The sequence below is a fragment of the Diuraphis noxia genome, unplaced genomic scaffold, assembly GCF_037042655.1.
Source record: "Diuraphis noxia isolate RWA-SAM2 unplaced genomic scaffold, SU_Dnox_SAM2 contig0003, whole genome shotgun sequence".
In the NCBI taxonomy this organism is placed as follows: Eukaryota; Metazoa; Arthropoda; class Insecta; order Hemiptera; family Aphididae; genus Diuraphis; species Diuraphis noxia.
Window position 1 is genome coordinate 46,119,077 of NW_028301713.1, and position 17,158 is coordinate 46,136,234.

General features: G+C 27.0%; 1 protein-coding gene across 2 annotated transcripts in view; it reads right to left on the minus strand.

Moving 5' to 3' along the window:
• Nucleotides 1-799: 799 nt before the first annotated feature.
• Nucleotides 800-17,158, minus strand: part of hig (locomotion-related protein hikaru genki) — a 148,957-nt gene continuing 132,598 nt past the window's right edge. For both annotated transcript variants that reach the window (XM_089223631.1, XM_089223630.1), the window contains 2 exons: nucleotides 6,155-6,334; nucleotides 800-1,159 (listed from right to left, as the gene is read on the minus strand). In XM_089223631.1, the coding sequence (XP_089079757.1) occupies nucleotides 951-1,159; nucleotides 6,155-6,334 (389 nt within the window). In that variant the 3' untranslated portion in view covers nucleotides 800-950. The remainder of the gene's footprint in view (nucleotides 1,160-6,154; nucleotides 6,335-17,158) is intronic.

Sequence of the window (17,158 nt, forward strand, 5' to 3'; positions counted from 1 at the left end):
TTAGAAAATTTAACTGATGGATAGCTGTAGGTAACGATATAATGAAGCATATATTTCTTTGTTTCGATTTTGGACGATTGAACTAAGGTTCGTTGAGGATGATGTCACGTCTTTATATCTCGATTGATGATACATAATTATCATAAAAATGTTAGTACGTATATTATTATTATGTTTTGAATAATCGACGGTTGACTGCATGATCAGGAGGCATTAATTATGGCATGGTCAGATATCTCTAAATTAGGCGTAAATAGAGTATACAATTTGGGGGGGGGGGGAGTTGAGATGAGATCAAATCGATATGATGATATTGTACATATAACAAAGACTTAAAATCAATTTTAATCGCTTCGCTTTGATCGTAATTCCACTATATTTTTTGTTAATATTGACGACTAAAATGCAAAAAATTTACGTGACCGACTTGTTTAAACATATAACAAAAATTTTTATCATTTAATGTTGTACGACATAAATCATCAAGATACTGACTACAGGTGTGGCTATATCGATTAGTCCATGGAAAACGTTGCAGGTTGTCAATACTCACCGAATTAATATATTATATATATATATATATAATAATATGAAAACACATAATTGTATGATTACAATTTACATTTACATTTCTTACAACGATGTATCGGTTCGAAATATTTGTATTTTTTTCTAACTCATTCTCGAGGGGGGAATTAACATCGAGACACTCACGTCATCGCCCTCTCATATTATTTGTACCTTATTTGTACCTTACCTATGTCTATGAGAATACAAATTAAATTTACAATATTGTGGGTATGCATAAATACTGTTATATTAGACATATTACACGACATTATGACTATAAATTATTATAAAACATTCGCAGGTGGCGGTCGTAAAAATGCTCACTCGCCGCGAAACTGCGTGTTTGCCTACCCGAACACATCTCGATCACCGTCATTCGATCACACGTTCGTGTACTGTATGCATTCTGGCAGTGTGTGCGACCACGTGCCGTCACCAAGGCATACAGGCGGGCTGGCCTCCAGAGGCAGTGGCAGAACATATCCTGCCAGGCATGTGATCTTCAACTTGTCGCCCGGCACGTACCAGAACTTCAGTGGTATGATTCGGCCGTTCAGCGGCTCACCCGGATACTCGCATCTGGCTTTGCCTGCAATATTTTCAATATTCAAAACACGCCCAAGCGCGCAAAAATGTCTTTTCATTGCGATCAACGGTGGTTCAAGATATTATTTTATAATTTATTGCACAAGTATAATGCATCACATATCAGATTTCTATTATAGATCACGTTGAAACTAAAAATATAGGTATGTCACGGAGTGGCAGTCAAAATAATTTTATATGTGCATAAATTATCAACGGCGATCGGTCAAACTAATTGATAAATATATAATAAGATCGTATAAGGTGTGAAAATATGGTTCAATGTCAAAATATCCCACTACAATATCGACGAAAAAATAACGAAATGTAATTTTTGTTTTATTATAATTATTAATTGTTACTGATATACAGGCTCATCCAACTTATTGATAATATAATGGAAAATATAACATTTATAATTATTGATAAGCGTAAATTAAATACGATATTTAAAACAAATTACAGTAATTTACATCGATAAATATAAATAATGATACAAGTAACAATAATTATTTAAACTAGGTGTATTATTTTCCTTTTTTTCGTTTTTTCGTTTATTTATTTATTCATTGATATTATTGGTGTTGAGAAAGAGCATTATGAGGACGTCCACGCTTGAGACGCTGGAGAGGAGGCTTATCGCTGAGATTGAAATGTTTTGCGATTTTGGCGTTGTTTAGTTGGCCAAAAAAGTTAAACGTGAGATTACGTATGTAGGTTTTAATTGCTGGTAGTTTGAAGTCGGTATGAAAAGCTTCATTTCTGATGAGCCATGGCGCGTTGGAAATAATATGTAAAATCTTGAATTGGAAAACTTGGATCTTATTTATATGAGTTTTGGCACAGGCTGCATCCGAGTTGGGTCTCAAATTTAAAATTGCTACACTAGTTGGGGGATTTATTGATTCCGCCGAAATTACCTGCTTAGGAAAAAGGTTTATATTGATTCCGCCGGCTACTGTTTATAAAATCTACATATTGATTCCGCCGTCTAATGTTTATAATATCTACACATTGATTCCGCCGGACACTGTTCATCCCCCCTCCCACCATCAATTGTATGTCTATTTTAAAATGTATAAATGTGACTAATTTTGATCAAATTTTATAATATTTTCATAAAATTTGATTACATGTCTAAATTGAATAAAACTATAATAATTATATAATTCAAAATGAAAATGCATAATCTAATTAATATGTGAATATATTATAAAAGGTATAATCTAAATTTTATAAAATTATAATAATTATATAGTTCAAAATAAAAATATATAAATGTTACTACTTTTGATCAAATTTGGTAACATGTCTAAATTGAATAAACTGATAGTAATAATTGTATGTAGGTATAAAATTAAAATGTATATAAGTAACTACTTTTGATAATATTTGGACACGTATTTTAAATAAGTGAACTTAGAAATTTTCTAATTAGACTATATGTTTTAAAATACATATTATACAATGGGGAAGGGGGGAGATGAAAAGTGTCGATGGAATCGATGTGTAGATATTATAAACAGTAGCCAGCGGAATCAATAGCCGGCGGAGTTGATATAAAATCGGTGGAATCGATATACGCCCACTAGTTGGGTCCCGAATTATTTTAGGTACTACACTAGTTGGGTCCCGGATTTTCGTAGGTAGGTACTATACTAGTTGGTTACCGGATTTTTATAGGTACTACACTGGTTCGGTCCTGAATTATTTTAGCTACAATATTAGTTCTTGAATATTTTTTAGTAAGTACTACACTATACTAACATTTCCCATTTTAATAGACTTAGGACTGTCTATAATCTATCTAGACCACAGACATGAGGTATGGTTAAAAATGTTTTTTACAGTTTATTTCTTTTCCATTAGAATATAAGTTATTAGAATATTGTATAAACAATAAATCAATTTTGTGTTGGTAAAAATATTAAAAATGTTAAAAACCAAGTATAAAAATACATATATACCTACATATATAATATAAATATAGCCATATAGGTGTAAATGAAAAAATATTAAAAATGTTAAAATAATTATATAATATAAATACAAATAAAATAATATTTTTGAATGTGTGTTGGTAAAAATATATACGACTTTAATTTTACAAAATCAAATCGATTGATTATTTCAGAAATTTTTTTATCATTTATTATATTATGTTATATTTTAATATTTTAAAAAAAACTGTAAAAAACATTTTTAACCATACCTGTGGTCTAAACTCTAAATAGATCATAGTCAGACTGTCAGACTGTTAAAATGGGAATGAAAATGTTAGTATGGTGTAGTACTTCCCAAAAAATATTCAAGAATTAGTGGAATACCTAAAATAATTCGGGACCCAACAAGTATAATACCTGCGATTAGCCCCTAGAACTCGGAACCCAACTTGGATGCGCCGATGGCACAGTTACCCCAGGATAAGGACAGCATAGAGAACTAATGGTCGTAGAATTTGATTCTAAAGAAGCAATGAACAATTCCAGCTTAAGGTTGTTTGACGGTTGATTAAGAGGTAGAGAATTTTAACTCGTTGGTAGCCTTGCTGTAGTTTTGAAGAAATGTGCGGGTTCCATGTTAATTTATTATCTAAGATAATTCCTAGATATTATATAATTGGAAACTAGGATATGTTGTCACCATTAAGTACTAAACACGGAGAGGTATTGGGTGAAGTGTAAATAATACTGCTGTAATTGTTGAGGGGTTTAAGATAATTTTCCATTTTTCGCCCAGCACTTTATTTAATTTAAGTGAATTTGTATATTTTCAGTGACAATGTGGACTATACTGAAGCATAAAAACAATTAAAAACATATTATTTGGTAGTAGGTTTCAGTTTTTAAACTAATCAAATGAACCGTCAAGAACTTAAATACTGTGTATATAATTCCCACATAAAAATGTATTTTTACAATTTTTTTTTGCATCTAATCGAAGGTATAACAATCATTATTTTAGAATTTTCTAAAAAAATTAATATTAACAACTCAAAAATTCATGTATTAAGGTAAATTAAATAAAGTGAAAACGGTCAATTCATGACACAAGTTTAGAATACCATTAAATAATTAACGATTAAAATGCAAAAACTTAAGCTTAAGTTCCATTATTGCAATCACAATTTTTTTGTTAGAGGTTAAAGTGTTGAAATAATATTCACTTGAAATATTTTTTCAATAATAATTTTATCGGAATATTTTGACATGTTTTAAATGAACGCTTTCCAATAAATGTGGTAAACTATTATATTTATTACCTATCATAAAATATAGATGCGTTTTGGAATTATCTAAAACAATTTAAATTTATCATGTTAAACTGTTATTGATTGAATAGAAATTATACTAAAATATTCTTGCCAATTTACAGGGCCGGCGTTAAGGGGAGGCGAATCGGGGTATTTTTCCAGGGTTTCACGCATTCAAGTGCTTCTCACTTATAATTTACATTGAAAAATATTTTTTCTGAAAATTATATAGGCTATAATATATATAGGTAACTATGGTTATCGGTTAAAGAAATTTTGCCCAGGGCCTCGCAAAAGATAGCGCCGACCCAGAAAATATAGAATGTGACAGTATAATATATTATTTACCTATTCGAATCGTATTTATCGCAAGCAATGCTACTGTAACCTACTCAATGGCAAAGTACAATCGTCACTTACTGTATGGAAAGTCATAAGTTATTATCATTCTTTTTTTATGGTAATTTGTTAAGAGAACACGACTCCCGTATCCGTATGTGTGGTTTCTGTCTTAAAATCGTACTTAAAAAAAAATTTGCTTTCAGTAGAACTAATTTTATATTGTTAAAGCTTTAATGTTATAGTGAATTAACATGTCACTATCAAATTTAATGGTAATAATTTTATCTGTGTTTAACGGTGGTATTCAACGATGTTTTAATTTCTTAATTGAATCATTTTAAAATGTAAAATATCAAAAAGTTCACAACTCTCTTAAAAAATAATAATATCAGTAAAAGCTTAAATGAGGTCCTAGATAATCTTATCTTTAAATTTTAAAATAGGTAAATTCACTCTATTATATCAAAACTAACAGTACACTATTGAAACGTGTGAACGAAAATTTCAAAATTTGATATGTCGTACGTGTGTATGTCACTGACAGCATATATGGATGTGACGCCCTATTAACAATGAAATATGTACAAAGTATAATAAAAACACGGGTTTTCCTCAATCGAAACAAATGTGTATCGTCACAGGACATTTTTTGAACGGTATTAATAATCTAAGTATTTGCAGAAAATATTTTCTTTAAGAAGATATGATTAAAAACTTTAAAAAAATGTTTCTTTTAATTAAATGCATTATTAAAGGGCAAAAACTGAGTATTAGGAAAATGCATACTATTGCTTGATGAAGGAACCTATATAATAGGGGTGACGAACTAACAGCACGTATCAAACTCTCAATCTTTAATGTACTCTAATTTTTGGGTTTGTATTTTCAATAAATAATTTAATATTGTAAAGTCTGCGCATTTGAAGTATAGATATCTATCTTGTTTTATTATTTAATTATTAATATTTAATTAATTTGGTTCATAGTAATATACATAATATAGTAGCATAACAGCTAAATCAAAATTTTGATTGTATTTAATAATTATTTTTTTATTATTTTAAATTGTATATCTACATTAATAATAACATTATTGGACTATAATATTGTGTAATATAATGTATTGAAAGCAGTTCATTTCAAAATAAGTGGTGACTACTTACTTCAAACAGCTAATACGAATAAACTTTTATACAAAATAATAAAAGTTTTATCCTATTATGGTAAATATTTTGCCCTGTCACATTATTTTTATGTACAAAATATCGTTTCATGTGGTGGAATAAATGGGCGCTAAGCAATGGATTTGAACTTCAAAACACGTCGTGTATAGATTCTATAGCGCATTAAGCAAAATGTAAACAATAAACTTTTATCTGAATCTAACAGTGTATGCATGCTCACAGTATGGCGTGGAGTGTGACCAAGTTCCATTTTCTGTGCACACCATGCTGGGTTTTCCGATAAGCTGGTGTTTTTCACCACAAGAAAACTGCACCACGGAACCGACGACATGGCGTCCTGGTGCCGAATCCTCGATCAGGAGACCGTTAAGTGGCACGACCGGGGATGGACACAGAATTTCTGAAACATAAACACAATACGATAATCAATATACTAGTGTTATTTTTTATCAAATAAGTTATTTTTTTAACGGTAAAATAAATTTAAAACTAAACTGGCTTGATTTAATATTTTTTTATTGTGGTTATAATGTAATCTTTGCCATCTCTGTAATTAACCGTTATTATAAATCGTAAAAAATACAGGACCAATGAAATAACAAACGATGTTCTGAGGAATAGATGCAAAATACGTGTTGCTAGGCTAACAATGCTAGCAGCAACATTGCAGCGGTCGTAGGTATTACTACGTCAATCTAATTTGTGGACCGCAGTGGTTGTACCATCATCGCACATCCTTGCCATTCTGCGGCAACTATCGACCAAAATATTACTACTGCACCAGACGATGCGTCAAATATCGACCCCGACGATAAAGCAATTTTAGAATACTTCACTATTAAATGTTGAAAGTGAGCACAACGAAATCGACCAAAGTGGAATATATTAGCGAAAAAATTGTATTTTATTTATTTTTTATAAATCACATCGAAAATATGTTCCTGATTACATTTTTTTTCTTCGCTTAAAAATATATTAAAATCATAAAAAATCAGTAAGAATTGAAAAATCATTTTCTTTAAATTAAAATTCTGTTGAGATATCATTATCATTACTTTTATTTTCAATTACAATTGGGTTTATCACTTAAATCTCAGTCACTGGATTAATAATAAAAGTAGACTATTAAGCGTTAATATTAATGTTTTAACTGACTCAAACCATAGTGCGATAATTTTTAAAAACTTTTATTTCATTACCGTCAACTAAATTAGATACCTTTTATAAATTAAGAACCCATAAGAATGTTAAGCTCAATCAATATCAGTTCATTAGGTATTCAGATTGTTATAAGTGTTGCAACGTGGTCGGGGGACCTTGTTACGATATTAGTTATCCAGGGAAGATTTTCTATTCCTTATGGATAAGTTTTCCGTAGCTGGGGGTTAGAGCACTGTGTATGAAGTATTTTATTAATAATAATACACGTTTGGTTTATAGATCCATATTAATATTATTATATTAAAAATAATACTTTACTAATGCAGATGGCTGTTAATAAGTGTAATTGGTGAGTTCGCTCCTGTTGATGGTGACTGTCGAACTAACTGCTGTATGTCATTTTAATAATAAGTAATTATGTGCATGGGTAGAAAAGTGTTGAGTGTGTATATTATATATTGGTCAATCATATAGTGTGTGTTAAGTGTGGGTATAATATTTATGTATATGTATAATATATATATATAAGGTGAAACGAATGTTACAGTGTATAATTAATACATGAACATGAACAATTTATAAGTGATATTATTAAACTTATCTTGTTTAAAATTCTGAAACTAAACATACATTTTTACATTTAACTAATATATAGGTATACCTTTAATCGTTATCCAAGGAATATAGTTTCAAAAAAAAGAAACTACAAAAAATATTGTTATATTGTTAATTCATTCCCACAAAAATATAAAACAATCATTGTTTTCATAACTTTATAAGTAAAATTTAATTTAAACCTCAAGTATTTATCATTGATTTTTTTTTGATTTTTTATCTACGTTTATCGTTTTCAAATAATTACTATCTAATGAAAGATAACTTATTTATTCACCGTCTGGAAATGTACGAGTATAATATTAATAATGCTGTTGAATATCATATAAATTATACACAATGGTCTATGTTGAACAAAAATCTATATTTCTCTTTATTCCATTAAAAATAATAATTTATCAATTGGAATTGTATTAAACAACAACACTGGATTGGAAATTAATGACTTCGCCCATGTTTAGCAGTAAAATTTCCGCCATAAATAATACAAACTAATAATCTGGCTCGTGCAATTATTATACATATACCTAAGAGGCTAAGACTGTTTTTACGGTAGGTCGTTCTGTCTATTTATAAGTAAGCTTTTAATGTCTTAATCTTATTATATGCTAAGTTGAGTATTGAGATTATGTTGTCATATACTCATATTGTGATGGATGATTATGATATAAATTAATTGATTGCTATAAATTCATTATTTTTATACCAATTAATTACTAAATATTTTATTTTTTCGAGAAATATATAATTATAAGCTGATTGTATAAAATCAGCTTGAATTTATTGAGAAAATATTATACATTTTATCATAGTGGTAGTTAGACATATGCAATATAAGGTTTAAAGTTTTATTCAAACATACAATTCATGTATTTTTTTTTCAATAGTATTAGGTTTGAGTGGTTTGGTGCAAGTTCGATTGACATGCTTCCCTCCACATAATACAAATAAAATGTACTTCATAATATCAATTCACCATTCCAACCCTGTTATGAAAATGCATGTAAAAAATTAACTATACATATAATTTATTTAAAATATAAAGGAAAAATATTTTAATGTTTGAGTACAAAATAAATGCATATGATAATACACATATCACATTCATAAAGCTTAATAAAAATTTAAAACAAGAAACTAACTATCATAAGTTGTTGTTATATTTACGGTTAATGCCTGAAATTTGTTCTTCAACATTATTTTACTTCAATAAAAATTAAAAATGTAATTAAAAAAAAAAATTAAATTAAATTTTCATTGCTGTATTGCAATGTATTATTAAGCGTTTTTTGTATTTATATTCAAAGTTCAGTAATTATTGATTTTATTTAATTTATATTACTGAAATAAAATTACTTAAGTCTTTATACTTACATACCAATCAAAACAAAAATTATATTAGGTATGATTTATACAACTACATGGGCATATAATTACCCGGTTCTCTGGATTTTGAATAACCGCACAAAATTGCAAATTTTAAATTCAAATCCTATAAGGTAAGGTATCTAATTACCAGCTGGATTCAGATTATGTGATGGTTAACTGAGCATAAACATATAACAATGTGTGTCACACATAGCGAACACAATGTCATCATTGTTTAAGAGAAAAATTTAGTAACTAATAAGTGCAATTGATTAAACCTAACAAAATTTCTTAATATAATATTTTGAATCACCTAATCTTATAATAACCAGTTTTTCACACCTAAAAATTCGATAGATGTATTCATAAATACGTTCTTATATAACTTATTTAAAAATGGAAAAAAAATAAATTTGAATTAATTGTTACTCGAATGAAATTATGTAATTAGAATTCATTGTTTTATTGAACACAAAAAAATTTACCTAATTTACAGTAAAATTTTGGTCCTAATAATAATTCTACTTTAAAGTTAAAGTTTCGAAGATTATTTTAGTCATTATATACGACTGTTAATTAATATTCATTGCATTGAAAACAATTGATCACAACAGTTCTACACATTGGAGCACTACTGTTGCCTATATATTACGCCGTGTTTTAGAAAATGTTAATAAGAACTGGACATAATATGTAAGTACTCAGTGAACCGTCTTATTTACTTACATTACAGCATAATAGTAGTGTATTTTTTTACAATACAATTTAAGCCAATGATATATAATAATAAAGTACATTTAATACCTACACAAATATTCAATGATATTCATTTTTATCAAATTATAAATTTCTTAAAATTAAAATATTTATAATAAAATATCCATAGATTTTGTGATATATTTTACCATGTACTCCCTGCCATCCAATTAGTTAGTGATTATTTAGTTTTTTGAAATTCACGTTATAATAATTCTTGATTTAAAAAACTGTTTTAAACTTGAAATATCCTAATTCTACTCTGAAAAAAATCAGCCCTATTAAGAAAAAAAACATCACTGTAAAACAATTCAGAAATTCTCAGATAATTTTTGAACGTTTAGTTTCTAAGTTTTAATGTTTGTTATTTTGTAATTGATAAGTTTTATTTATATTTTGTTTTGAGTGCATAAAGGCATATTAAAGTGAAAAAAAGTTGTTTGTCATCTTTGTATACGTATAATAATTACATTAAATTTACATTTTTAAAAATGAAAAATCATCACGCTTATCATGTTCAATGTTCTACTTTAATGAACTCTGATGCATCAATACATTTTACTGTACAGTTTATATTGTTGTTTTTGCTTTCAAAAATATTTTTTTTAAACAATTTTTGATAAAATAGTTTTGGAGTGTATGATTGTATACAATAGTATAATAATTGTAATATTTTATTGTAATAATTATAAATAATAGTTGAGTTAAATTGTATAAAACAACAGTTCTCAAGATAATAATGATAAAAAAAAATTCATTCTGTAACTTAATAGTTTATTTACCGTCAAATTGATCAACATTTGAATTTCAATAAATACTGAGAAATAGAGGTGAGGACAAAAAGTTGACATTTTACGAGACTTAAAGTTGTAAATATTTGAAATTCTTGATAAAAAAAAAAAGAAGAAAAAGATTGCTTAACATTAAAACAATGTAAATTTAATTTGATTGTAATAATTTAGTAAAGAAAAACTGTTTAAAAATGTGTGTAAAAAAAAAATTATTTGAAAAGGATAGGTACTTACTACATATTTGCTATTTCTGAAGAATAAAGATTATTTTATAATGAGTTATAGTTATAAATGTTATAATGTTATTGCAGTAATAGCGCGTATGACCGTAGTCCTAGTAATTCACACAATGTGGTATTTGTTTTTTTATTTTAAGAGCTTCTAATTTAATATTTGTGTAGCAAAGAAATTTTAATTCAAAGATGTAATTGTTGTTGATAGCTGATTCAAGGTATAAAAAGAATAGAGGTAAGGGGGTTTTTGATTGACAATGAAGAACATTAGTCATGTACCGAGCAAAGAAACCGCAGTTTCGTAATTCTTCTTTGATACATTTGATTGAAGTAGAGGGGTGAAGAATTCTTACAACTACATGATAAGGTTTGTCCTCATGGATTTGATATGCATAAAAGTTAACTTTTTTTTTTTTGAGTTATCTAATTAACGTTATAAACAAATTTGGGTTAACGTAACAAGTTTTAGGCTATTTGACGTAGTTTTGCATGAGAAATCCATTTGAGAAGTATTAAAGCTTTAAATTGTTTTGAAAAATTTTTGTTAGGTAATTGTTTATATTTGATTTTATAAATATGAATGGAGGTGCTTTGATAATAATATCGTTTTCTATTTCTGTATCAATATTGTTTGAATTTTTTGTGGTATCTTCGACGCTTAAAGAACTGTAACGGTTTGGAGTAGAAAATATATTTTGATTGTTCGATATTTTTGGATTTAGTGACCTTCCTGGAGAGTTTATACGCTTTGTAGGTGAAGTGACTAATTGGCAATTAGCATTGTCGTCGGAGTCAGCATGGTTTGAATCCATGCGGTACCTATTGATATATTTTTTTTTTTATTTATAATTTTAATTGTTTGGTACTCTAGCATTAGAATTATGGTCAGTATCTTATCTGTTAGGGCAAAGTTCATCTTTATGTTTGATTGCAGTTGTTTTATTTGATAACGGGTTATTACAGGAATTTGTGGAATGCATTATATAATAATGTTTAACTTATTGTTTCTCCTGTTAAGGGAAAGTCCCTGGGAAGGGAAAGTGTGTGGTTATAATAACAAGAACAACATTTTTTTTTGGAATCGACACGTTTAAAATGTAATTTAAACTTCACTATTTTAGAGTAAATAAATGTAATAGTAAACGGAGCGAAAATTACGCGTGGACAATGGACATATTACAAGTGCGGGACACCGAATCGATCATTTTAAAACATAAATATATAATTTTTTTTAATGCACACGCCATAATATTATTGCATTATGTTTTCATTGTTTATGTTGTGAATAGATTTTATATTATTATATATTATATAAATAAATAACAATTGATCACAAATATTGATCATACCATACAAACATGATATTCGTAAATAAAATAAAATATTTGATTATTTTAATGCTGATTTTTTATATTCTATATAAATTGTATTTTTTAAACAACGTATTAGAATATTCCCATGAACATTGATCACGCATGTTAAATTTTACTAAGTGACTAATACGTGGTTTTTAATATAACGCTTGTTAGATTTTGTTACTTGATGAACCTATTCCATAATTTGATTATTACACTTCTGTGTTCACATTACAGGATTGTTATAATTAAGTTTATTTAAATTATTAAATTATTATCGCTATATTGTAATTTTTTTTAAGGTTTTTAATGTTATATAACATAAAAATATAGTTTAAATAAAAAGGGTTTGAGATTATTGTACTTAAGAGGACGATTATGTTAGGACTTATTTAAAAAAAAAGTAAAATGCAATCTGTTTACTACTGTTAGTGAAGTTTGTTGTATGTATGTATATTGGCTCTAAATTTATCTTGATGTACCTATTTGTTGTTTTTACAAGTTTTCATAAAAATGACAAGATATTAACAACAATTAATGCCGATTTGACATAGGCATTACATATAATGCTAATTCTGAATTTATGTTTCCCATTCTTATTTTATATAAAATACAATTATTTTAATTAAAATTTTAAAACACATTATATACCAAATGAATATAATGAGAAAAGTGAATTTATTATTTATTAACAAATTACGAAATGTATAGATTCATCAATTGCTAATACAGATTCAGTCGAATGACTCGAATGTATCTATTGCATTACTCTATTATGATACCGTGATGAATCGAAATTCACAGAATACCGTTGGATTTTATACATACCGTATGTATAACACATAGTTTAGTAATAAAATCAAATAAATATGTTTCGTTACGAATTTACGATGTGTATATTTTTGTTGCTCGATTACCTTAATTCGTTTTCGAGATATTTTTGTTTTATTTCATACCCTGCACGACGGTGTTTCTGTAGTACTTACGGATCTTTATGTCTAAAATACGATCGATAAAACCAATTGAATGTGGTGAGCAACGCGGGAATGGCAGCACACCATTAGTGGAATGAGAATAAAATCCTATCCGTTTTGGAACGATATGACAATAATATCCACAGTCAATAGTACCCTCGGGGGATATGCGTTCGGTTTTACTTCCAGTATCTAGCATTTACGTGAGGTTTATTCAGATGAAAGAAATACGGTAATTTTAAAATACGCAAATAACAAAATGTAAATTTTATATATAAAAAAAAAAATTATACTATTTGAAAATGATTCGTGTATATACATTATATATATATATATATATACAATATATTTGTATAACTAATCCATGGTTGAATAGCTTTATAAATATTTACTTTTGTTCACAAATGTAATATACGTTTTAGGTAAATATTTATTCTTGGCTTGTTTTTTATAATATTGCCACACAATTTATTTATTCAAGAAAAATATTGTCTTCATAACAAATTAGTATACTATTGTGATAACTAAAATATTTTACATACCTGCATTTAATATAAATATATTAATATTATATTTTAACTTTTATGGATAATATAATATTATTGATTAAAACAAGTACAAATATATAGATACAAAGGTAATATTTTATGTCTATTATAATTAATTTTAAATTGAAAAAATCAGTTATGTACTGAGATCAACATTCTGACCAAAAATCATCAAATTATATTATAATTCTGCTAAATTTTTATAAATTATGAAAAAAACCTTGCGGTTAATATTTAATATTCATATAAATTATTATTGTAAATAACTCTATAATATTGGCCACGGCAGCTTCTAATGTATCTATAAAATTAATAATAATAAAAAAAATATTTTATCAGACCAAAATATACAGTTGAGTAATTTAATGTAACTTTAATTTTAATTTGGAGTAATTTAATTATTTTTATTGCAATAGTGAATAATTTTTCATTTAATTGGATTTATTTTAAGATATTATTTTTTATATGACTTAGTATAAAATATTATGTAATAATATAAAGCTATATTTTGAATAGGTAATATAAAAAAAAAATATATCTTGTATACTCAATCCATTCAATTATTATACTCTTGGTTGTTTTATATTTACATAATAAGTGTTTCTGAATTTTCAATATAATATAAGAATGTAATTTAATATGTTTTAGAATAACATATCAATTATTTTCATAAAAAATAAAATAAAAGTGTAAATATGGATATACATAGGTACTGTAGTGTTTACATAATATTGTACTTTAATATAAAAAATATGTTATGAAAAAACATAGCCATATTATAAATTGTTTTTAATCGGAATATTTGTTGCGTTTCCTTTTAAAATAGCTAAAATAAACTATATTTTTTTATTGCATGTGAAATTCATAATCGTATACAGATAACCAAGATCGATATTATGTATGATTAAGGGGATTGGATACCGTGATTTTCTATCTTCGTCTAACACGTGTGACATAGGATTTTCTACTAATTTTACTTCAATCAGTTTCATTGTTGCATTGATGCAATAAAAATTTTGAAAATGAATATGAATTCAGCATGAACACTACTTGAGATCGGTCGGATTACATTTTTTATTGTTTCCCACAAAATTTCTCAAATTTGATTTAAATTTTTTGAAAAATATTAAATCTTGTAGTAGTTTTTAAAAAATATTATTAAATAAAACTAGAAAAGTGGCCCGACCGATCTCAAGTAGTCTTCACGCTGAATTCAAATTAATTTTCAAAATTTTATTGCATCAATGCAACGATATGAGACTGATTGAAGTAAAATTAGTAGAAAATCCTATGTCGCGCGTGTGTTAGACAAAGACAGAAAATCACGGTATCCAATCCCCTTAAGATGTATAGTTGTGTATAAAATACTTACTTATTAAACGTCTTTTTTTAAACATTTTACCTACATCCAAAATTCCTGATTAAAATAAATATACTGTTTGATATTTCATACTATAATATTATAATATGAACTCTTTTTTACCAAATTTATAATTTCAATGTAACTTTTTTCTTTTATTAAGAAAAACTCAATCGATATAATATGGTTTAAGAAACTATACTAAGAGTATGATAAGTTTATGAGTGAATAGTACGATTTACATGAATTAGATAAAAAAAAGAACCCTCCTAGTGATGATGCTTTTTTTGCTTTGGTATTAATTAAGGATTAGTTTTTTGGATTTTAGAAATCTCTGCGCCATTGAAGCTAACCATGGATTTTCGTGAATTGTCAATGATATTATTTGATATAAGATTTCTAATGAGAGGGTTTTGATAATTGACTGAGTGGGTTTGAAATTGTTTATAGAAAATTGTCACAGCTTTGTGTATGGTGTCAAAATTAAGAATTGAAATTGGAATTTAATGTATGATTGAAGATGTAACAAGGTACATCCGTTATCAGGTAGAATAAAGTTAGTTGAAATACTCGGATTTCTTATGGCACAATGGTTTGACTGCTCCCACATTTAAATGTGAGACCAAAAGGAAATTAAAAATGTTATATAATAATATATGTACTCGTATATAATTTATTTATTTTCAAGATAGTCGTTTGAATTTTTAAAGTTAAGTTCTTGTATGTTTGGTCGATCAAAAGTAATTTTACACCAATGTGGTCAGCCTTAAGTAATTTATCTAATACATTGTAACGGTGCGACCACACATAACGAAAATAGTCCTTTTCAGGACTACCAATCAGGATTCATCATTCACGAAACACACCACAGGGTCAACTTAAGGTCTAAATTATAACCCACAAGGATACCATATGACTATAGCAGCAAGCCAATCAGGTAAGGAAGACATCAACAAAAAGAATAAGACCAATCCCTCAACAATACCTTAAAAACTGTCCAAATACCAAAGCAATCCGTGCTGAAAGTAAACATAGCAGCACACAGTTGCACATCCAAAATTTAGAAGTCGGTACGGAGATTAGTATATATATGTCTGACGTTTTCCACAAGAGGATCATCTTCACTCTCAGTATTCCTTCAACCGTCAAACACTCAAGACTACTGTGAATACCGAAACAGCTTTAGTAAATTTATCATATCAGTCAGTCGAAGCTATTTTATATTATGTTTGTATTACCATTAGTAATTTATATGACTATTAGTATTATAGTAGGTTGTTATATTTTTTTCTGAAAACATAGCATAATACCTACCTAGTATAATATAATATAAAAAATATTTTTTTTCAGTATGAGAATTATGAGAAATCTTGATTTTTTTTTACATTTCTCAGTCCGGTGAAAAATATTTTAATGATTGTTTTGTGTTTAGAAAATACTGATATTTGGTGAAATTATATTATCATTATATTATATTTTATTATATTATATTATCAAAACAACAAAATAAATTAGATCAAAAGCCTGATTTTGAGTTAAAATGTCCATTTTTATCAATTATTAACAAAAGTACTAACTGGATTTTATATTCGGTGATGTACGATTGCGTACGATTGTCCCTTTTAGTAAAACGATTGCGTACGATTTCTCTACCTAGACCTCAAAAACATTACGATTGCGTACGAAAATGAGTGCAACGTTGCCAACATGTACTATATTAAATTAAATTTAAAAAATACTTAAATACTAATATTAAAAAAAATCATTATTATAATATTATAGTCAATTAAAAACAATATAAAATATTTAGGTATATAAAATACACATAAGCAATAATAATACACATAAGCTATTAATTAATAAAATTTAATACGTAAAATCTACGGAATTAATAATAATCTAAATATTTTATGACTTTATTTTTATGTATCAGAATATAAACTTTAAAGATATATTGTACAAGAATACTTCCAAATAAAAATATGATAGGTACCTTTTATTTATTGAAGGTTCTTCAGCCAATATATTAGTTGGAAATATACAATTTGGATGTATATAATTAT